The sequence below is a fragment of the Adelges cooleyi genome, unplaced genomic scaffold (genome assembly GCF_023614345.1).
Source record: "Adelges cooleyi isolate 19-005CV unplaced genomic scaffold, UGA_ACOO_1.1 ACOO_flye_CR_arks_rails_tigmint_CR_PRNA_345, whole genome shotgun sequence".
Classification (NCBI taxonomy): Eukaryota; Metazoa; Arthropoda; class Insecta; order Hemiptera; family Adelgidae; genus Adelges; species Adelges cooleyi.
In genome coordinates this window covers 1-17,872 of record NW_026096019.1, presented here as the reverse complement: position 1 = coordinate 17,872, position 17,872 = coordinate 1, and the positions used below count along the sequence as shown (strand labels likewise).

The 17,872-nt window shown below is 28.4% G+C and overlaps 1 protein-coding gene across 3 annotated transcripts; it reads right to left on the bottom strand.

Moving 5' to 3' along the window:
- Positions 1–13,064: 13,064 nt before the first annotated feature.
- LOC126840095 (uncharacterized) lies at positions 13,065–16,662 on the bottom strand. Of its 3 annotated transcripts, none has more exons than XM_050575594.1 (11): positions 16,532–16,662; positions 16,226–16,292; positions 16,117–16,146; positions 16,027–16,050; positions 15,709–15,762; positions 15,261–15,290; positions 15,136–15,174; positions 14,965–15,015; positions 14,597–14,623; positions 14,049–14,141; positions 13,065–13,473 (listed from the first exon to the last, which is right to left on the bottom strand). In XM_050575594.1, exons 2-11 carry the CDS (start codon positions 16,284–16,286, stop codon positions 13,232–13,234), a joined length of 651 nt encoding a protein of 216 aa, XP_050431551.1. In that variant the 5' UTR covers positions 16,287–16,292; positions 16,532–16,662; the 3' UTR covers positions 13,065–13,231. The 3 variants fall into 3 exon arrangements, with proteins under 3 accessions (XP_050431551.1, XP_050431552.1, XP_050431553.1); XM_050575595.1 differs by having other exon boundaries at positions 16,536–16,662; XM_050575596.1 differs by lacking the exon at positions 16,532–16,662 and adding an exon at positions 16,394–16,497.
- Positions 16,663–17,872: the final 1,210 nt, after the last annotated feature.

The window sequence follows — 17,872 nt, the reverse complement described above, 5'->3', positions numbered from 1 at the left end:
GAATATGAAAATGCCCTAAACACAGTAATAGCATACAACTTTTCAGATACATCTAGAGTTGTAATATTAAACACTGAAATATATGTTCCAGTTTTTATAATGCAGTCGACAGCTTCTAACTTTCTATACGTGATAAAAACGAATGTACGAATTTTTGCGTTCGGTTAGTTTGCCAAAGCTAAAACCAACAAAAAAACACTATTTACACATGTTTTTAAGATTGTACTAAAGCATAGATACGTCGGCATACGTATGTATGTCTGCCAAAACTGAGAACCCGAAAAATAAATTACTTTTTTCACTGCACGCTAAACGAATTAATCACACAGCTATATTGAATCGTTTTTCTTTTGTTCAAAGTTTCACACTTATTATACTCTGTATGACTGTATGCATGTTATCCCACGCCAGTAAAACACTAGTACAGTATAAACCCGCAGCCGTATACCGTACACCTGTTAAACTAATGCTTTTTAAGTTTTTCAAATCTTATTAATTCGATAATCGATTTAAATGAGTTGATTACAAATGGAAACAGTAAGCTGAAGTACGGTTTTTACGATACCCGGTCTGATTCAAATACTTGCCAAAATAGTAACCTAACAACAATCGTACATTGTTAACGATAAGTAAAGGTCCGAATTGGTTTGTAATTGAAGGCTATCAATGAAAACTCATCACAGACACATATTAGTAGAGTTACAGTGTGTATATTAGCTTTAAAATTCACAAAACGCACTCATGATTTTTATCGACCAATACTGACAGTTAAAAATGACAGACTGATTTTCAGCCAAACAAATTCAAAACAAAAAACCAAAGTAGCGTTCAAATTGTGTATTTATCGTGGGCTATGCTTGGCTGGCCATCCAAGCATTGTAAGGGCTGGTCGTGGAGGGATGGTAGGGTAGTTATTAAATTTAGATTATATTTCGAAAATAGTTTGTCTTGAACTCAGTGACTCCATAGACTTCTGTTGTACAATAATTTTTAACTGAATGCCGTTTGCATGTCTTAAATACAACGAATATTACGTACAGTTAAACACATTACAAATGTATTAGTTGCAGTGTTTTGAAATTCTATGTTTTTGACATTATTTTGTATATCCTTTATATTTTTATTCAAACAATTTTGAACGTACATAGAAAAATAGTATTACTTATTAATGATTAATATGTAATAGGTACCAATTAAAATACTGTTTGTTTTTAATAAAGTTTTACTCATAAGTAAGGTTAAATTGCATTTAAATATTATATGTACTTTATTTTAATGCACAGGGTTAATAATAAAAATAAGAGAGCCAGTACAGTGGAGTCAGTGCGTAGTGGGGAAGGAGCGTATTGGCACCATTATTTTAGTTAACTATACATAAGATATTCCACGGTACATTTTACATTATTTTACTTTTACATTTTGGATTTTGTTAATTTTTTTTTGTCCATATTATGTACCCACGCACAAGAGATTGAATATTAGAGATTTATCTACATAAGTAATTTTCGATCATCGAAAAAATTGGTATACAAACAAGAAAGAGACCAATTTTATATTGTGATCTTGTCTGTGTTACTATACCGCTATTATAGCTCAAGTTACCATAATAATATATACGTATAAATAACCCAAAATCCAAAAGTCAATTCCTAAGGTCATAGTACTTTTATCGACAATTTTATTTAAGGCCCCTGGATACCGACCATTTTCCAGGAGTTTTGTATAGGCAATATTTAAGAAAAAAATGGTTTACATACAGGGTCTAATCAATGATAAATTTTGTTATCAACGAAAGAACATTAACAACAAAATGAAACTGCATATACATTTTTACACAGTGATAAATGACCCTGTAATTTAACTTGTGATAAAGTACATTTTTAACAACAGATCAAATTTCAAACATGGTTTATGCAACAGAATTTTTTTTTAACTCCAGTTAAACGAGTTTATCTCTGTGTAAGTATTTGGTGCAACCCGGCATTAGTATTCAAATTGAAATAAGATTGTATTTAATGTGATGTATGTTTACTTAAATGATTCAATGTACAAGTAACGACGCGTTGTTTTATTAAATCATTTTTATTTAGGATAATACATAAAATAATATGATCTTTGTTAATTTATTGGTCTAATCATAAATTAATAACTCAGTAATCCCTCCGTATTAATATTAAAAAAAAATATATATGTACTTAGTATTTTGGCATTTTACCCCTCAAGTCGCCCTCTATAACTAACAAGAAAATATATACCCACTATAATGTTTGTAATTAAAAACCAATATTGACTTTATACCGAATATATATTTTTAGTAAAACGTGGAAACCAGCGGTAGATCGATGAAAAAGAAGACCAAATTAGTATGGTATAAATTGTTTGGCAATAGCGCGCATTAGCTATTAAGAAATGTATTTTATGTTTTATATATAATGAATACAATTGTTATCTACATTTTATTTATAAGAGGGTTGGTGCAGAGTTTGAGTAATGATTATTTATTATACAGTCTGATGGATCTGATAAAATTACTTTTACAAAGAATAAATAAAATCTTGTAACATGAGAAAAACATACTACCAAGTTCCGGATTATTTCCTGTAAGAAAAAAATGTAATCGTTACTGTAAAAATAGTAAGTACAATGCTAATTTATTAATAATAAGACAATTAATGTATACCACGAATTTTCACACAATTTATCCGGACTGAAATAAATAACAACAAAACAATTTCAACACCAAAATTTAAAATTATATTTGAAACTAATTATAGAAAATATTAAATAACAAAGATATTGTTGGGGTTGTCTTATTGTAAAATTAAAATACAACATAACACGAAGAATATTTATATATTTTTGATTGTGTAATATTTACCTACACAGTGCTAGCTTATAGTTTGTAAAATTTGTAAAATACTTACATGGATTATAGGCATAGAAAATAGCAATGTCACCTTCCTCTAGTTTCATTACACAATGGCTAGTACCTGTAAAATTAATTGCATAACGCGTCAATAGTTTTAATCTAAAGACTGGCCTTACTACTATGTTTTTCTTATAGTTTATGTTGTTCATAGTTCATATTATAGCATTAAAAACAATTTATAAATAATGCGTTTTACCAAAAAAATACCGACAACAGTAATCTTGTAGCGAAAATTATTTGAACAGTCATCATTATGATACTTAATTTGTACAAAATACTTCGGGTCTTTTGCCTTTTGTCTTATGCCTAAACGATAAAATGTCTTAAGTGAGTTGTCATGTAGATATTTTCGGTTGACGGATTGTTTTACACATATGCCTACCTACAAAAATGCTGAATCTCAAAATGAGTACCAAAAGTACATAATATTCATTCAGGTGTTTAAAATGCACGTTGTAAAATTAGTAGTTTAGGTCCTAAACTAAACTTAATAAACGTGATTACACATCTTAAGGCTTTCCAGTATTAATAATATTATGATGCTTATGTTAATAGTGATAGGAAAATAATATTTGGAATAATACAAACATAATAATAGTACAATACAATAATTGTGGTTTATTATTTTTGATTACATAAAATACAATAACAATGAATAATAATTAAATGTGTGTAGAATATTGGAATCAAAGTGCATGTTATGATATAATATTGAGTCGTAAAATAATATTATTTTATGATGAGGGGAAAAAATAATGATGTGTAGTAATTGTCAATGATGCGCCATATTTCGTCTGAGTCTGCATTACTATACGTCCCGTCTGGCTTAGCTTTAACTACAAATTGTCTGTAGTCCGGGTGCCTGGTACAAGTGCAAAACATATTAGACAGTTTATATTAAGGTCATTCAAAACTTATTTTAAGGTAGCAAATTGATGGCTTAATCTTATAGCTTAATATGTTCATATTCACTTGCTACATACAACCCCTATTGCTATACACTAGTATTGGTTATAATATTTAAAAAAATATATAAGAACTTACCCCGGTGACATTTTTTCTACCAATTGGCCCACTATAAGTAACAAGAAAATATATGCCGACTATGATGTTTGCAATTAACAATGTTTATTGTACACCTAATATGTAATTGTACACACCAACTAACAACATCTGAATAACTGAATAATATATATATATATTAAATATTTTCATACAATAACAAAATGTATGTGCGGTATAATTAGGTTTAGGTAATTCAAATTACAAGTTAAGCGTGCACACACTTTTTCCCCGTTTTTATTACATAATTATTTTTTAAACCTAGTATTCAAAATAATTTTTTTTAAGAAATTAAAAAAAAAATAACATTTCTTTTAAACCGTTAAATGCTGAATTAGGAAATGTGTTTTTATTGTTATCTAGAATTCAGAAAAAGCAAATATCTTAATAGTTTAACATTTAATAATTAACTATTCATGTCAAAAATAATTTTGTCTTTTTAGAATTGTTTAGAATGTATAAAATAATTGTCCCCAAATTTTATGTTTATTGCTATTGTTGTTTTGTTACATGTTACAAAATATACTCAATTTATAATAGGTACTTTATAACGATTTACATAGGACCGATGAATTAAATTTGTGCACGTTGTCTTTTAGTTGAGTTAAAAAAGATAGTTTTTTTGTGTATACAAGTTGCGCACAATCTATAACGTTTTAAAATGTAACGACCTTAAGTTGAAATTACTAAAAAAAAAAAAAGTGCCATTCTTACAAATAATAAATGAACACGTTTGCACTATACAAGCAAATACGGTAAAATGACCAACTTAAAGAATAAATAAAATCTTGTAACATGAGAAAAACATACCCCCGAGGTTCCGATTATTTCCTGTGGAAAAAAAACAAATTAGGTAACTGTTTTTGGAAAGAATAGTAAATACTATATTAATTTTTAAATAATAAGACTAATGTATACCATGAATCTTCACACAATTCATCCGTGCTAAAATTAATAATATAACAAAGTCAGTTTAACGTAAAAATATTTAAGATTACATCAACTTGTTAGCAATAATTTTTGAAACTCAATTTCGAATACATTAAATTAAAAAAATATATATATTGTTAGTTATATTGTTGTAAAAATAAAATATAGAAGTTCTGTAGGTACGGAACCTTTACGATTTTTGGGTTGTATGATATATTTATATAGTGCTGGGTAATAGTTAATGCATTGTATGGTAAAGCAACCAAATAAAACTTGCACGAAGGACCAGTCGAAATGTTTGGACACGAGAAAAAGACTGAAGCCGAAATTGCGTCGTTACGCCTTATCAATTTTGGGTAGGCAACCTAACGCACACTATAACTGTTCGCTGTTCAGATGGCAGACGGGAAAGTTGGATAATAACAACACGGCGATCGACGCGGGTTTTAAAGGAAGGAAGCAGTGTATATTTACAACGGATTGCAGGAAACAGAAATTATATAAGTGGCTTCATATGGCCGGTTCCGTTTGGTGCAATGGCACCAAGTTTTATTAATTTCTAATAAGAAACACAATAGATACGAAAGAGAAAAAAAAAGATTGTGATACAAGAAAAAGACCACCGACGATAATGACGACAAAACGGTAGTTACAATGAGCAACAACAACAGGTTAGATTATTTTTAATTACAGAGGACGGTCACAACAACATAAACATACATATTATAAAACATTTTTACTTTGTTCGGGGTCAAAAAACACAGCAATGTCACCTTCCTCTAGTTTCATTTCACAATCGCTAGTACCTGTAAAATGAATTGCATAACGCGTCAATAGCTTTAATCGAAAGTCTTACCTTACTACTATGTTCATTCATATATTATACAATATTGAAAAATGTATAATTTAATGCCGTTTACCAAAAAATACGCATAGCAGTAAACTTGAAACGAAAAGAACTTGAACGGACATCATCATAACAGCTAATTTGTACAGAGGACTTTGGGTCTAAATGCCTAAACGAGATAAAATGACTTTAGTGAGTTGGCATGTAGATATTTTTAGTTGGCGGATTGTCTTAACACATATATGCCTACCAACAAAACGTGCAAAAATGCTGAGTCTCAAAATAGATAATTAAAGTGCATATTATTTATTTAGACGTTTATAATGCAAGTTTTTAAATCTATTCAAACGCCGCTTTATAAGTACCAATTTCTTTTGAAATTGATAAAATTTGACAATGAACACCTTAGTTAGCGTTATATTTCAGGGTCAAAGAAAATCATATCATTGCCACACGGAGAACTTTTTAAAATTGTACTTACTTTTTTTTTATGTTTGATAATCTTAAAGCGAAGAAACTCAAAAATCACTAATACTGTTTATGTTCAGGCTGCCTTTTTATAGTTAATTTTACGAACACCCACACGTGCATTTTCTTAAATTGTGTGTCACGTTCATTTTGTGAATTAATGTGTTTACATGGTAAACACAATTGTTGACAAATGGGTTTTTTTTCCCAGACGAACCAATGTTTACCAATGTTTTTTTTTTTTTGGTAACTTTATCAATCTCTGTAATAGTAATACGTTATTACATTCTAAGAAGTGCGTACGAGGGTGATTCTTTTAACGCCCTACATTACTTTACTCAATAACTACTTAGATTTTTCCAAAAAAAAAAACGTTTACCCAACTTACTTTACTAAACGAAATTCGCATACTCGGCATCACTTTTGACCATATGTTAACATGGACACCCTAAATTAAAAAACTAAGAAGCAGACAGCGAAAAAAGAATGAGGATTATCAAAGTGCTAGGGAATAGCACGTGCGGAGCCCAGACAGATTGTCTTTTCACTATCTGCAAGGCACGAGTTCTGTTTAAAATACACTATGCAGCCATCGTTTAGATCTCATCAAAGGAAAATATACTTTAAACACTGCACCCCATTCATAACCAAGGCATAAAACTGTTAACTTAAGCTGTTAGAACCAGCCCAATAAACAGCATATTATGCAATGCACGAGAAATATCATTAGACTTAAAAAGATAAAATGACACCCTCAAATATGTGACCAAAGTTAAAAACCTCCCTGAACACATCTCAAATAGTCTATTCCACAACACATTACCAGCAAGTGGTAACTAAATGTCAACAATAATTTTGTCTTTTTAGAGTTTATTAGAATGTATAAAATCATTGCCATCAAATTTCATGCTTTTTGGTATTTGTTGTTACATATACATGTTGCAAAATATATTCAATTTTTATTCAAATAAGTGGAACATATTCCATAGCGAATAATACTCTCTTTTATGAGAGTTTCTCTAAAATAGCTTCCGCATAATATTATTATTACTACTATTTGTACAATAATATTGGATATAAGATGGTCAAACACAAAATCCAGAGCACGAACTAAATTGGAAAATTTGGGAAACCTAAACTAAATTGAATAAACGTGATTAGACGTCTTAAGGCTTTGCAGTATTAATAATACTATGATGCTTATGTTAATAGTGATAGAAAAATAATATTTGGAATAATACGATCATTGGTAATAGTACAATACAATCGTGTTTTACCAAAAAATACCGATAACAGTAAACTTGAAACGAAAATAATTTGAACAGACATCATTATGATACTTAATTTGTACAAAAGATTTCGGGTCACAAATTGTTGACAAATGGGTTTTTTTTTCCAGACGAACCAATGATTACCAATGTTTTTTTTGTTATTAACTTTATTAATCTCTGTAATAGTAATACATTTCTGAAGATGCTTCTCGTGCACAATAATACTCCTCCCACACTATGCAAATTATAGTACCTGTTTTTTACCTGTACTTAACGAGTGCACTTAAAAATGCAGGTGTATTTATATATTTGTTTGTTTTTATTATAAATTTGAGTTTGAGTTTACTTCATGTTTAGCTATTAAATATATAAGCAACATATTATGTTTTCTTAGTCGCGGTTAAAACTTTTTATTTTCAAATACAATAAATTAATTGACAACTTTGTTATTAGGAGGTATGCAAAAATATAACAATAACAATAATAGTACTTTAAAAAAATTGGTTCTTGTAATTTCTGACATAAATCATTGTACTTGTGAGAAAAGTAACTCCATTGGAGTACCGTCGAGGCTGTATTCCCAAATGCTGCCTTCAATATTATATTATTATAATATTATTATATTATTATAAAAAAAAAAAAGTTATCAAATTTAGTTCAGTTGATATTACATTTCTTTATTTGTAAGACACAACTACAAGTGAATAATAAAATGTAAGAAAAATAATGAAATGTACAGGGTGTCCGTGTAGCACAGACATTCTACTTTCAGCAAATAACATTTTATTGCATTAACACGGTCCAACATCATATTGTAAATCATAACAGCTATTATTTATGAAAATTGTAGAAAAATATTAATATACCAAACGAAACGCCATAGTTTGTTTCATAGTTTCTATTACTACAAACTTTTAAAATAAAACAAAATTAGACAATGTAAGTTTTACATTGTTTAATATATCTTTGTAGTTGATCTTTAAATAATAGTATTTGTTTGTAATGACTAAATATTATTATATGTATAAACTTTTACTCGAGTTATAATAGGTAATTGTTAAATAAATAAAGTAGTTTATAATGAATTAAAATTATAACCAAAAGAGTCCAAAAATTATAACAAGACATACCAAAAACTAGGACTAAATTGAAAAGTTTTTACTAAATGTATCTTAAGAATAGACTGTAGTCTTTAACCATGTTGTGTGAGTAGTATATATATATATATGCTACTTGTGTGAGCTCTATACTTCCATTGTTTATAAAAATTAAAATTTTGTGTCATCGTGACAATAATGAATGTCTATAGATGAATAATATTATTTTTTGTTTTGTATAATGATTATTATTTAAATATTATCTTTGAGGAAGCTATTTGTTTATAAGATAATATAACTAGTACAGTTAAAATTATTACAATTAGTATATGTTACAATGTATTTGAATATTTACCTAAAACATCACGGATTAATCTTTTAACAGTTTCTAAAGTTATTAATCTTCTTCTTTTTCTCAAATCTTTTAGATTAGGGTTTCCAAATTCAACTTAACAAATTAGAAAATCAATAATTAGTTGCTGGTGTTAGAGTTGCATTACATTTTAAAGAACTATAATGTTGCCAATTATTTGTACAATCTACCATTAGACCTTTGAAAATTAATGATCTCTGGAAAAACTACATTTTTAAGAACTATTTCGTGCACAACCGCCCCACCTCTCAAACAGTGTGCTCAGTTTTACAATTCGCAAAGTGCCTTGGTAACATGGTTTGGAGGAAAAGTAGACTAATCATCGGCCAAACGCAAGGTTACGTTTTTCCCCTCTTTTGTTGAACTTGTACATTAGCAATTTACTAAGGTATACCTCTGAGAAATCTGAGAAACGATTGTGATTACCTGTGTTTGTCGGAATTGGATCGGTAACTGTAACCAAAATAGAGAATATTATAACAATTGTATGGTTAAAAAAAATACTTTTACATAAATACTTTTCATACATAACATTCGTGCTATATATAATTGGGTATATAGACAAATAAATCAAAGTAAAATAATGTCAAAACTTTTAGTAGCCATGTTTGAATTAACGTTTATAATTAAGTCTTGAACGATTATTGAAACCTTAAGTAAAAAACATATAGGAATATCACTTTGAACTTCTATGGAATATTATTAGTTTTTATTCAGAACTATAATAGGTATTAAAACAATCAGATTTCATAACTGTATAAAAAAAGTTTAATTTTATATTTACATGAAAAACGCCATATTTTTTCTAGCACAATTTCTTGGTATTCTATCTTCTCTAATATTTAAAACAAAATACATTTTAATGTACATAATTTCATATAATAGAAGTCCATCATAGGGTTACTATGATTATTATCAATTTATATAATAATTTATTCAATATTTATGTATTATATACTTCCATTAAAGCAATCTCACACAAACTATTTATACTTCACAGATTATATTATTTCAAAGCTATATTATACTTCTATTTTACTAGATTGACAATGTACAAAATAAAATGCAACTAAAAAAACCTTTTCATAGATCCTTAAAATGTAAAGGGTGGGATAGTGAAACGGGTTTTACCATTTAAATACATAAGAAAATCGCCGTTTTACTGCCTCATCCTGTATATTAATTTCTTGTTATTTTCTAAAGAAAAATCGATTTTCTTACATTTAAATTAAAATAAATCGTATACTGGTACTGTGATGGAGAAAACAATAAATTTTACCTACATATATTAGTTATTAGTTAAATATTACTAACGTGTATAGCCACTAGCTGTCGGCTGTTGCCTGTTATTTAACAATAACCTTTTATGGAGATTTTAAAAATTGTGTTTTTTTAATAATATCATAGGAGCAGTATCATGATGTTAAATGTTCACGAGATTTGATCTAGTCATAAAATAAAGTATTATCATTTATGACTTAATTATTATTAAAATTTATCTTAATCTGTACATAGTAATAAAATAATGAAATATTTTATACAAAATTAGAGCTACAAGTTGATAAACTAAAAAATTAAAATTAGCACGAAGCAGATTATCTAATATTAGACAATTTAAACAATCAAGCGTGAATCTCTTTAAATGAATAACAGTATAACAATATGCAAAACATTAGTTTTCCTTTAAAAAAATTGTGTAATAAAAAATACATTTTGAGGCGGTATACTGCATAAAAACCAACACTTAATCCGAATCCAAAAAACAACAGTCCTCTTCATAATTTGCAGGTAGTTGGACCTTATATACTCATAGTTGACCTTGGGTAAGGTTATATAACGCAGTCTATAAAATAACGAGATAACGACAGTGGTTTTGTCGTATCAGAATCATTAAGTGTCTTAATAAGTACACGGATAGGTTTTTTTTCCCAATAAATCGAGTGTCTACTACAATCAGTTACACGATTTAGTCGCCTGTGATATCATGTAATAAACACAATATTATGATACCGATCATTGGGCCCTAACCTAATCTAACACGGATAGACGTTACCAACTGATAGTTTTTAGTGTCTGTTCGTTTCTCACATCTGGTACACCGGGTTTTTAGTTAAAAAAAAAAAAAAAATTGAATTTGTGTAAACTTTAAGTCAAAAGTGGTACTTGAGCACAAAACCTAATAGTATCATTCTGCATAGATATACATAAAATTGTTTTAATGATTTGATCAATTTTTTTTAAAGATTTTAGGTGTTTTTGTTCAAATATACGAAATCTGCGAAAACACAGTTTCCCGGCAATTAAAAAAAAACTGTAATGCCGAATTTTTTTCCCGTTTAATATGTTATGGGTACATATGAGTTCCAACTACTGGCAAATTTTCAACCCAAAAGTTTAAAAATTACCACTAAAAACCCCGAAAAACAAAAAAACTTGTACCCCCCCTAGGGGGGTGGGAAATGGGTATAGTTTAAGTTTGACACAACTGACGTGTGCGGGCATACCAAATAATTATTTCTTATACATTTCAACTCGATCCGACTCTTTATCTCAAAATTATAGCCAGTAAAAGTTCTAACTTAAAAACTCGTACGTTTTTTTTTTTGTTTTTTCAACTTTCGTCTGAGAAGAATTAAACTTTTTCAACTTTAACCCCCCCCCCCCCAAAGTACCAACTAGATTAAATTTGCGATTTACAGAGTTGCTACTCGAAGGAATTGGTCCAGTATTAAAAAAGTTACAGTGTATACAGATAAAAAAAAAACACACATCAGAGTAAAACCAATACCATCTCGCTTTGCATCGAAGCTAAAAGTAAGTCTTAGTTGCAAAAAGAATATTATACAGGGTTTAAGAAATTATAATACCTGTAGATGGTACAAGTATAAAATGTTGCTAAACTCATTGTAAAGGCCACAATGTACTTCAAATTGTATTTTTAGTATTAGGGTTGCTACGGTAGGGTTAGTCGTCTCTTTATGACAATTTGTCGTTGTTATTTCTATGGATATTGGTGATGTAAATATTTGTCTACACTATCTTGACTGTTGAATCATTTATACAAAGAGCAACCAGGAAATGAAAAACATCAAAAATACAATTTTTCCTTTTTTTGGTTTTTTCTGACTGAAAAAAATTTGACTAGATTAGATTATTTTGAGAAAAATGTAGATGTTATGTTAAAATTCCCAAATTTAGGTACCATTTCGACTTTTTTTTTAAAAAGTAAGGGATACCTTAGTTTTAAGTGAAATATTATTCACATACTTTTGGGCGTTTCATTGGATTTTGTAGGGAAAATAAGTAAGCTTTTGAAATATTTCGTCCAATAAATTACCTCATAGTTACGATTGCCCATTTTTTTGTTTGTCACCTGAGCAAATGGGTATAGCGGTGTTAAGTGTTCATTTGTATAATAATGTCCTTAAACTTACTTAACTCATTAAAAATGGGCGGAGTGGCGTCCAATAGGTTATCAAAAAAGTAGAAATGCTACCCCGTAGATAAAATTCTTCTCTATCCATTGTGAAAATTTACACATGTGTACTTGACACATTACCCGGTACTGCAAACATTAAACCTTATTCAACTAAAAATAACATAAAATATATGTATTATTCAATGACATTATATTTGATATTTTCTACTAAAATAAATAAAAACACGAAAGTCGAGTAGAATTATATGTTTTATGACTTCGGGAAAAATGTGTTGGGAATTATTACAATAAATTGAGTGAAGACTGTGTAAATAAAATAGCTGAATTAACATAGATGATTATTTTAAATATTTTTTAGTTGAAGTTGTTAACAAGGAAGGGTTTTGCATATTCGGCGAACTGGTATATGTAATGATATATGTTTAATTAATCTAAACTTGGTGTAATTGTTGGCCGTTGAAATAGGAACCAAGTCTGTTCTTTTGTAAAATAAAAAAATGTACCATTCTAGTCAATCACCAATGTACTTTGATATAACTCTTTCACTTTTTTATGGATTTAATGTGGTTCTATCCCAAAAATAGGAATATTGATGCCACTCATATAATAATATCCATTTACGCGGGATTTAATTATTAAATACAACTATTATACATTTAAAGTGTTATTTATTTAATACTTAAATATAACAATACATAAGCAAAACAAATGTTTTTTTAATCGTGATTAAAACTTTTTATTTTCAAAAAAATTAAATTAATTGACAACTTTGTTATTAGGACGTATGCAAACATATAATAACAATAATAGTACTTTCATTGTACTTGTGAGAAGAGTAACTCTTTTGGAATACCTTTGTCGTCGTATTCCCAAATGTTGCCTTCGATATTATAATAAAAGCTAACTCCTCTGTTCATATCCACAAGGTCACAAACTCTTGCGTCTTTTGGGTCGAGATCAGCAAGTACTATAAATGAACCCGGGTTTTTTATACTTCTCAATAAGCCTATTAAACGACACAAATCATAAAAATTGTCGAAGTTTCTATTATTTCCACCTGCAAAAAAAAAAAAGTTATCAAATTTAGCTTAGTCGATACTACTTTTCCTCATTTGTAGAACACAACTACAAGTGTAAGAAAAATAATGAGGGTGTCCGTGCTGTACAGACATTCTACTCTTTATTGGATGAACACCGTCGAACATCATATTGTCTACCATAAATGCTATTATGTATTTATAAACATTGTATAAAATGTATAAACAAAAAACAAATATATACATTTACAACGGAAGTTCTACTCTTGGTTCAGTAAGAATTTGTGGTTGATTTCGTCAAATAAGAAAAGTATAATATGTTGGTAATGATTAGTTCCTACTGAATTTTTGTTAAGAACAGACGCCTAGACTTTAACCATGGTCAGGGAGCTTTATACTACTATTGTTAAAATATAAATACATTTTGTGTTTCATAATAATAATGAATGTCTGTAAAATTATATTATTTTGTTTTTTGTATAATGATTTGAGGAAGTCATTTGTTTATAATATAATAAACCTAGTACAGTTAAAACTATTACAATCAGTATATGTTAGATATATATATATATATAAAATGTTTTTAAATATTTACGTAGAACAGCACGGATTAAAACTTGTATAGCTTCTAAAGTTATCACTCTTCTTCTATTTCCCAAATCTTTTAGTGTAACGTTACTAAATTCCCCTAAAAATTTTTAAAAATAATAAATTAGTTGCTCGCTTTGGAGTTGCATTACATTTCAAAAAAAAAAAACTATAATGTTGCCAATTATTTGTAAAATCTACCGTTAGAACCTAAAAGGTACTTTATTAAGCCAACAAATTTTAAAGTGTTAACTCCTTTATTGGAAAAAACTGCCACAACACGCACAGTCTTAGGATTCGCTCAAGACACGACAAGGAAAGCTGGACTGCTACACACATTTTTGAAAGCTATTTCGTGCAAAACCCTTTACCACCTCTCAAACAGTGTGCTCAGTTTTACAATTCGCAAAGTGCTTTGGTAACATGGCTTGGAAGAAAAATAGACTAATCATCGGCCAAACGCAAGGTTACGTTTTTTTCCCTCTTTTGTTGAACTTGTACATTAGCAATTTACCAAGCCATACCTCCGGGAAATACATAAACGATTGTGATTACCTGCGTTGATCTGAGGTGCACCGGTTACTGTAACCAAAATAGAAAATATTATATTAATTGTATGGTTAAAAAAAATCGTAATTATTATTCATGTATACAGATATATCAGTCGTTCTATAATTGACTCTGTTTATTTAAACAACTAAAACAATGTAAAATAATGTCAAAACTTCTAGTAGCCATTTTTGAATTAACGGTTTTAAGTAAATTTTGAACGATCGTCGAAACCTGAAGTAAAAGACAAATAGGAATATGACACTGAAGTTCTACCGAGTATTAATCGTTTTTATTCAGAACTATAACACAATAATCAAATTTAATAATACAGGAAAAGTAATTGTACAGAAAAAGTTAAATTTTATATTTACATGTTAAACACCATATTTTTTCTTGCGCCGTTACTTGGTATTCTATCTTCTCTAAAATTTAAAACAAAATACATTTTAATGTTCATCACATTTTAGTATGACAGAAATCAATGTATGTAAGTCTATGATTTTTCTCAATATATAAAAAAAAAAGTACAACTAAATGTTTACGTTTATTTATGTAATCTTCGACATCTTTGTCTTCGGCTTCTGAAATTAAAATAAAAACAAATTTTGTAATTAATGAATAACAAACAAGTATGTGGAAATAATTCCAATGTCAAGAAAATCATTACCCGGTACTGCGAACATTAAACCTAATTCAACTAAAAATAACATAAAATATATGTATTATTCAATGACATCACATTTAATATTTTCTACTAAAATAAATAAAAAATACGAAAGTCGAGTAGAAGAATATGTTTTATGAATTCGGAAAAAATGTGTTTGGATTTATTAAATTAAATTGAGTGGAGAGACTATGTTAATAAAATTGCTGAATTGAAGCAGATGAGGCTAGTAGAACATAAATATAATCATTAATCTTAAGTGAGGTTAAACAAAGTGGCATTAGCCATGTTTGTCATCAAGATTTCATTCAGATTTAAGATTTACATCACTGATAAATTTTCCTAATGAAAATTTGTGAAATTTTCATTATATATTTCATTCCATCAAATGTTCATCTACTAGCATGCTTAATCATTATTATTATTTTATTTACTATACAATTATAATTACCTATCGTATATCCTCCATAAAGAACAATGTTTTCAATTACTTTCGGCAAATAAGCTAGAATAAACAAGTAATGGGTTTAGATATTAAAAAAAAAAAAGATATAAAGTACTTAAACATTATTTGTGGTAGGGAATACAAAAAAAATTTCACCATTTCGCTTAACATTACTCATCTTGTTAGGTTAAAAAAACTACTGCCTTTAGTAAATTATAAAAACTAAAATGTTTCAATTTTAATTTAATTTGATCATCTCAGACATATTATGTAGAGTCAAAAACATTTCAGTGTTTGATTATTAATACATTAGTTATATTTTACCTCTTGTATTAAACATATGTTGGTCTGTAAAAAAATTATACACATAAGTATGGTAAGACTCAAACAATTATTTAAAATATGTTTACTGACTTGTAATGCAAACCAGGTTTTCATAATCATCTGTAAAATAAGTTAAATATTGAGTTTTTTTTTTATAGATTTCTACTGTCTCGTGTAAGTGTAAAAATCAAATAACCACCTAAGGCCACCAAAACATTCACCAACGCAAATGATATTAAAATAATACATAAAAGTTTCATTTTTATCTGCAAAAATAATAATAAACATTTTTATGTTTAAAAATTACTTGTTGAATTTCGAGGTGATTTTATTTTATTTTTATTTAGAAAAACTAATTTTTTTTTACTTTTGGTTCTATAAAATAACATATACGGTAACTATTGATACAGTTATGTAACAGTACTGTTTCAGTAAAAGCTATTGCTAGCAGTTACTAAAATAATTAATTTTGTAAAACTTAACAAAATGTATAAAAAAAATGTACCTACGATCTTGGACGTGTGTTTCTATTACTTAATAATAATACAGTTATCTATATTAGCTAATAATACAGCAAACCATTCAATCAGATTTTGAAACTTTTTCAAATTGATTTTCTTACGATCTTTGAATGGGTTTTTATGTCGACTGAAACAGTAAAATCTAAACGTTATTTAATGGGTGCATATGTTAATTAATTTACACAGCTGTTTTTTTTAATATGATAAAATATTTACATTACCCTATTAGACTATTTTATTCTAAGTATTTAGTTTTAATAGCACTTGTACAAATTGACGTTTACATAAGATTTGTTAAATGCTTATAAGCATATTATTCGATTGTGCATGGTATTCTGATATTGTGTGAAATAATATAATTATTGTAACAACCAACCCCTTCACAAACAAGCTCAGAGATGCCCAGCCCATGGTCCAAAAATTGTTGTATCACCACAATACCAAAAGAAAAGAGGAAATAATAACTACACATACAAGAATATGCCCATCTTGTGTTCCACTAATCTAACCCACCTACACCTCAATACTAAGAACCGTAAAAAAATAAATATAAATATTTTTTTGCGGTTATGGACATAACAAATCTGTTGACTTTTTTATTGCTAAGGAAAAACAAAAACAGACTAAAACACTGATTCGCCACAAGATGTTAGGTATACATTTTAATACAGTCTGTTTGTCACTTGTTCTTTTTAACTGGTGTATTATAAATTTAGGCTTTACCTGGCCTTGGAATGTTACTAACATGCACAGCTTTGTTAAAATTACTGCACACGTGTAACAATTAAAATATAATAATAACTTAGCAGCTGTGCGTGAACAATTTATATCGTAACAAAAAAAAAAAAAGCAATAAGTAGTTGCAAGACGAGTATTATACCGTTAAAAATCCACACAGAGTAAATAAAACTAAAATAATAGACACCAGTATAATATTATTATACTATAATACTGTAATGTGTAGGTCACAGGGTTTTTCAGGAATAATTATAACTGAAATCATTATGTCTGTAGATGGTACAAATATTAAATATTGTTAAATCCATTGTAAAGACAATAACGTGCTTAACATTATATAATAACTATGGATACCATTTCGATTCTTTAAAAAGAAGTTAGATCACGACTTAGAGAAGAAATGTGTAAACGGTTTTGGGTGTTTCACTTGTTTTTGTAGGGAAAGTAGACACGATTTCCGATTATTAACATAACAACTAGTTTATCTGTGTAAACCTCGATCCCAAATGCTCTGTCACCACGTAGGTTAAGTTGCCTATCTATTTTTTCAGGCGCTTGAACGTTCCTGGTCTACTTATTCTCTTACT

Excerpts from the sequence above, each read along its gene's own strand:
- LOC126840095 (XM_050575594.1), bottom strand. The coding sequence starts at position 16,286 with ATGAAACTTTTATGTATTATTTTAATATCATTTGCGTTGGTGAATGTT. Across the intron at positions 15,175-15,260 it reads TTTAATGTTCGCAGTACCGG|AAGCCGAAGACAAAGATGTC; the intron begins GTAATGATTTTC and ends TTTTAATTTCAG. Across the intron at positions 15,016-15,135 it reads CGAAGATTACATAAATAAAC|AGAAGATAGAATACCAAGTA; the intron begins GTAAACATTTAG and ends TTTAAATTTTAG.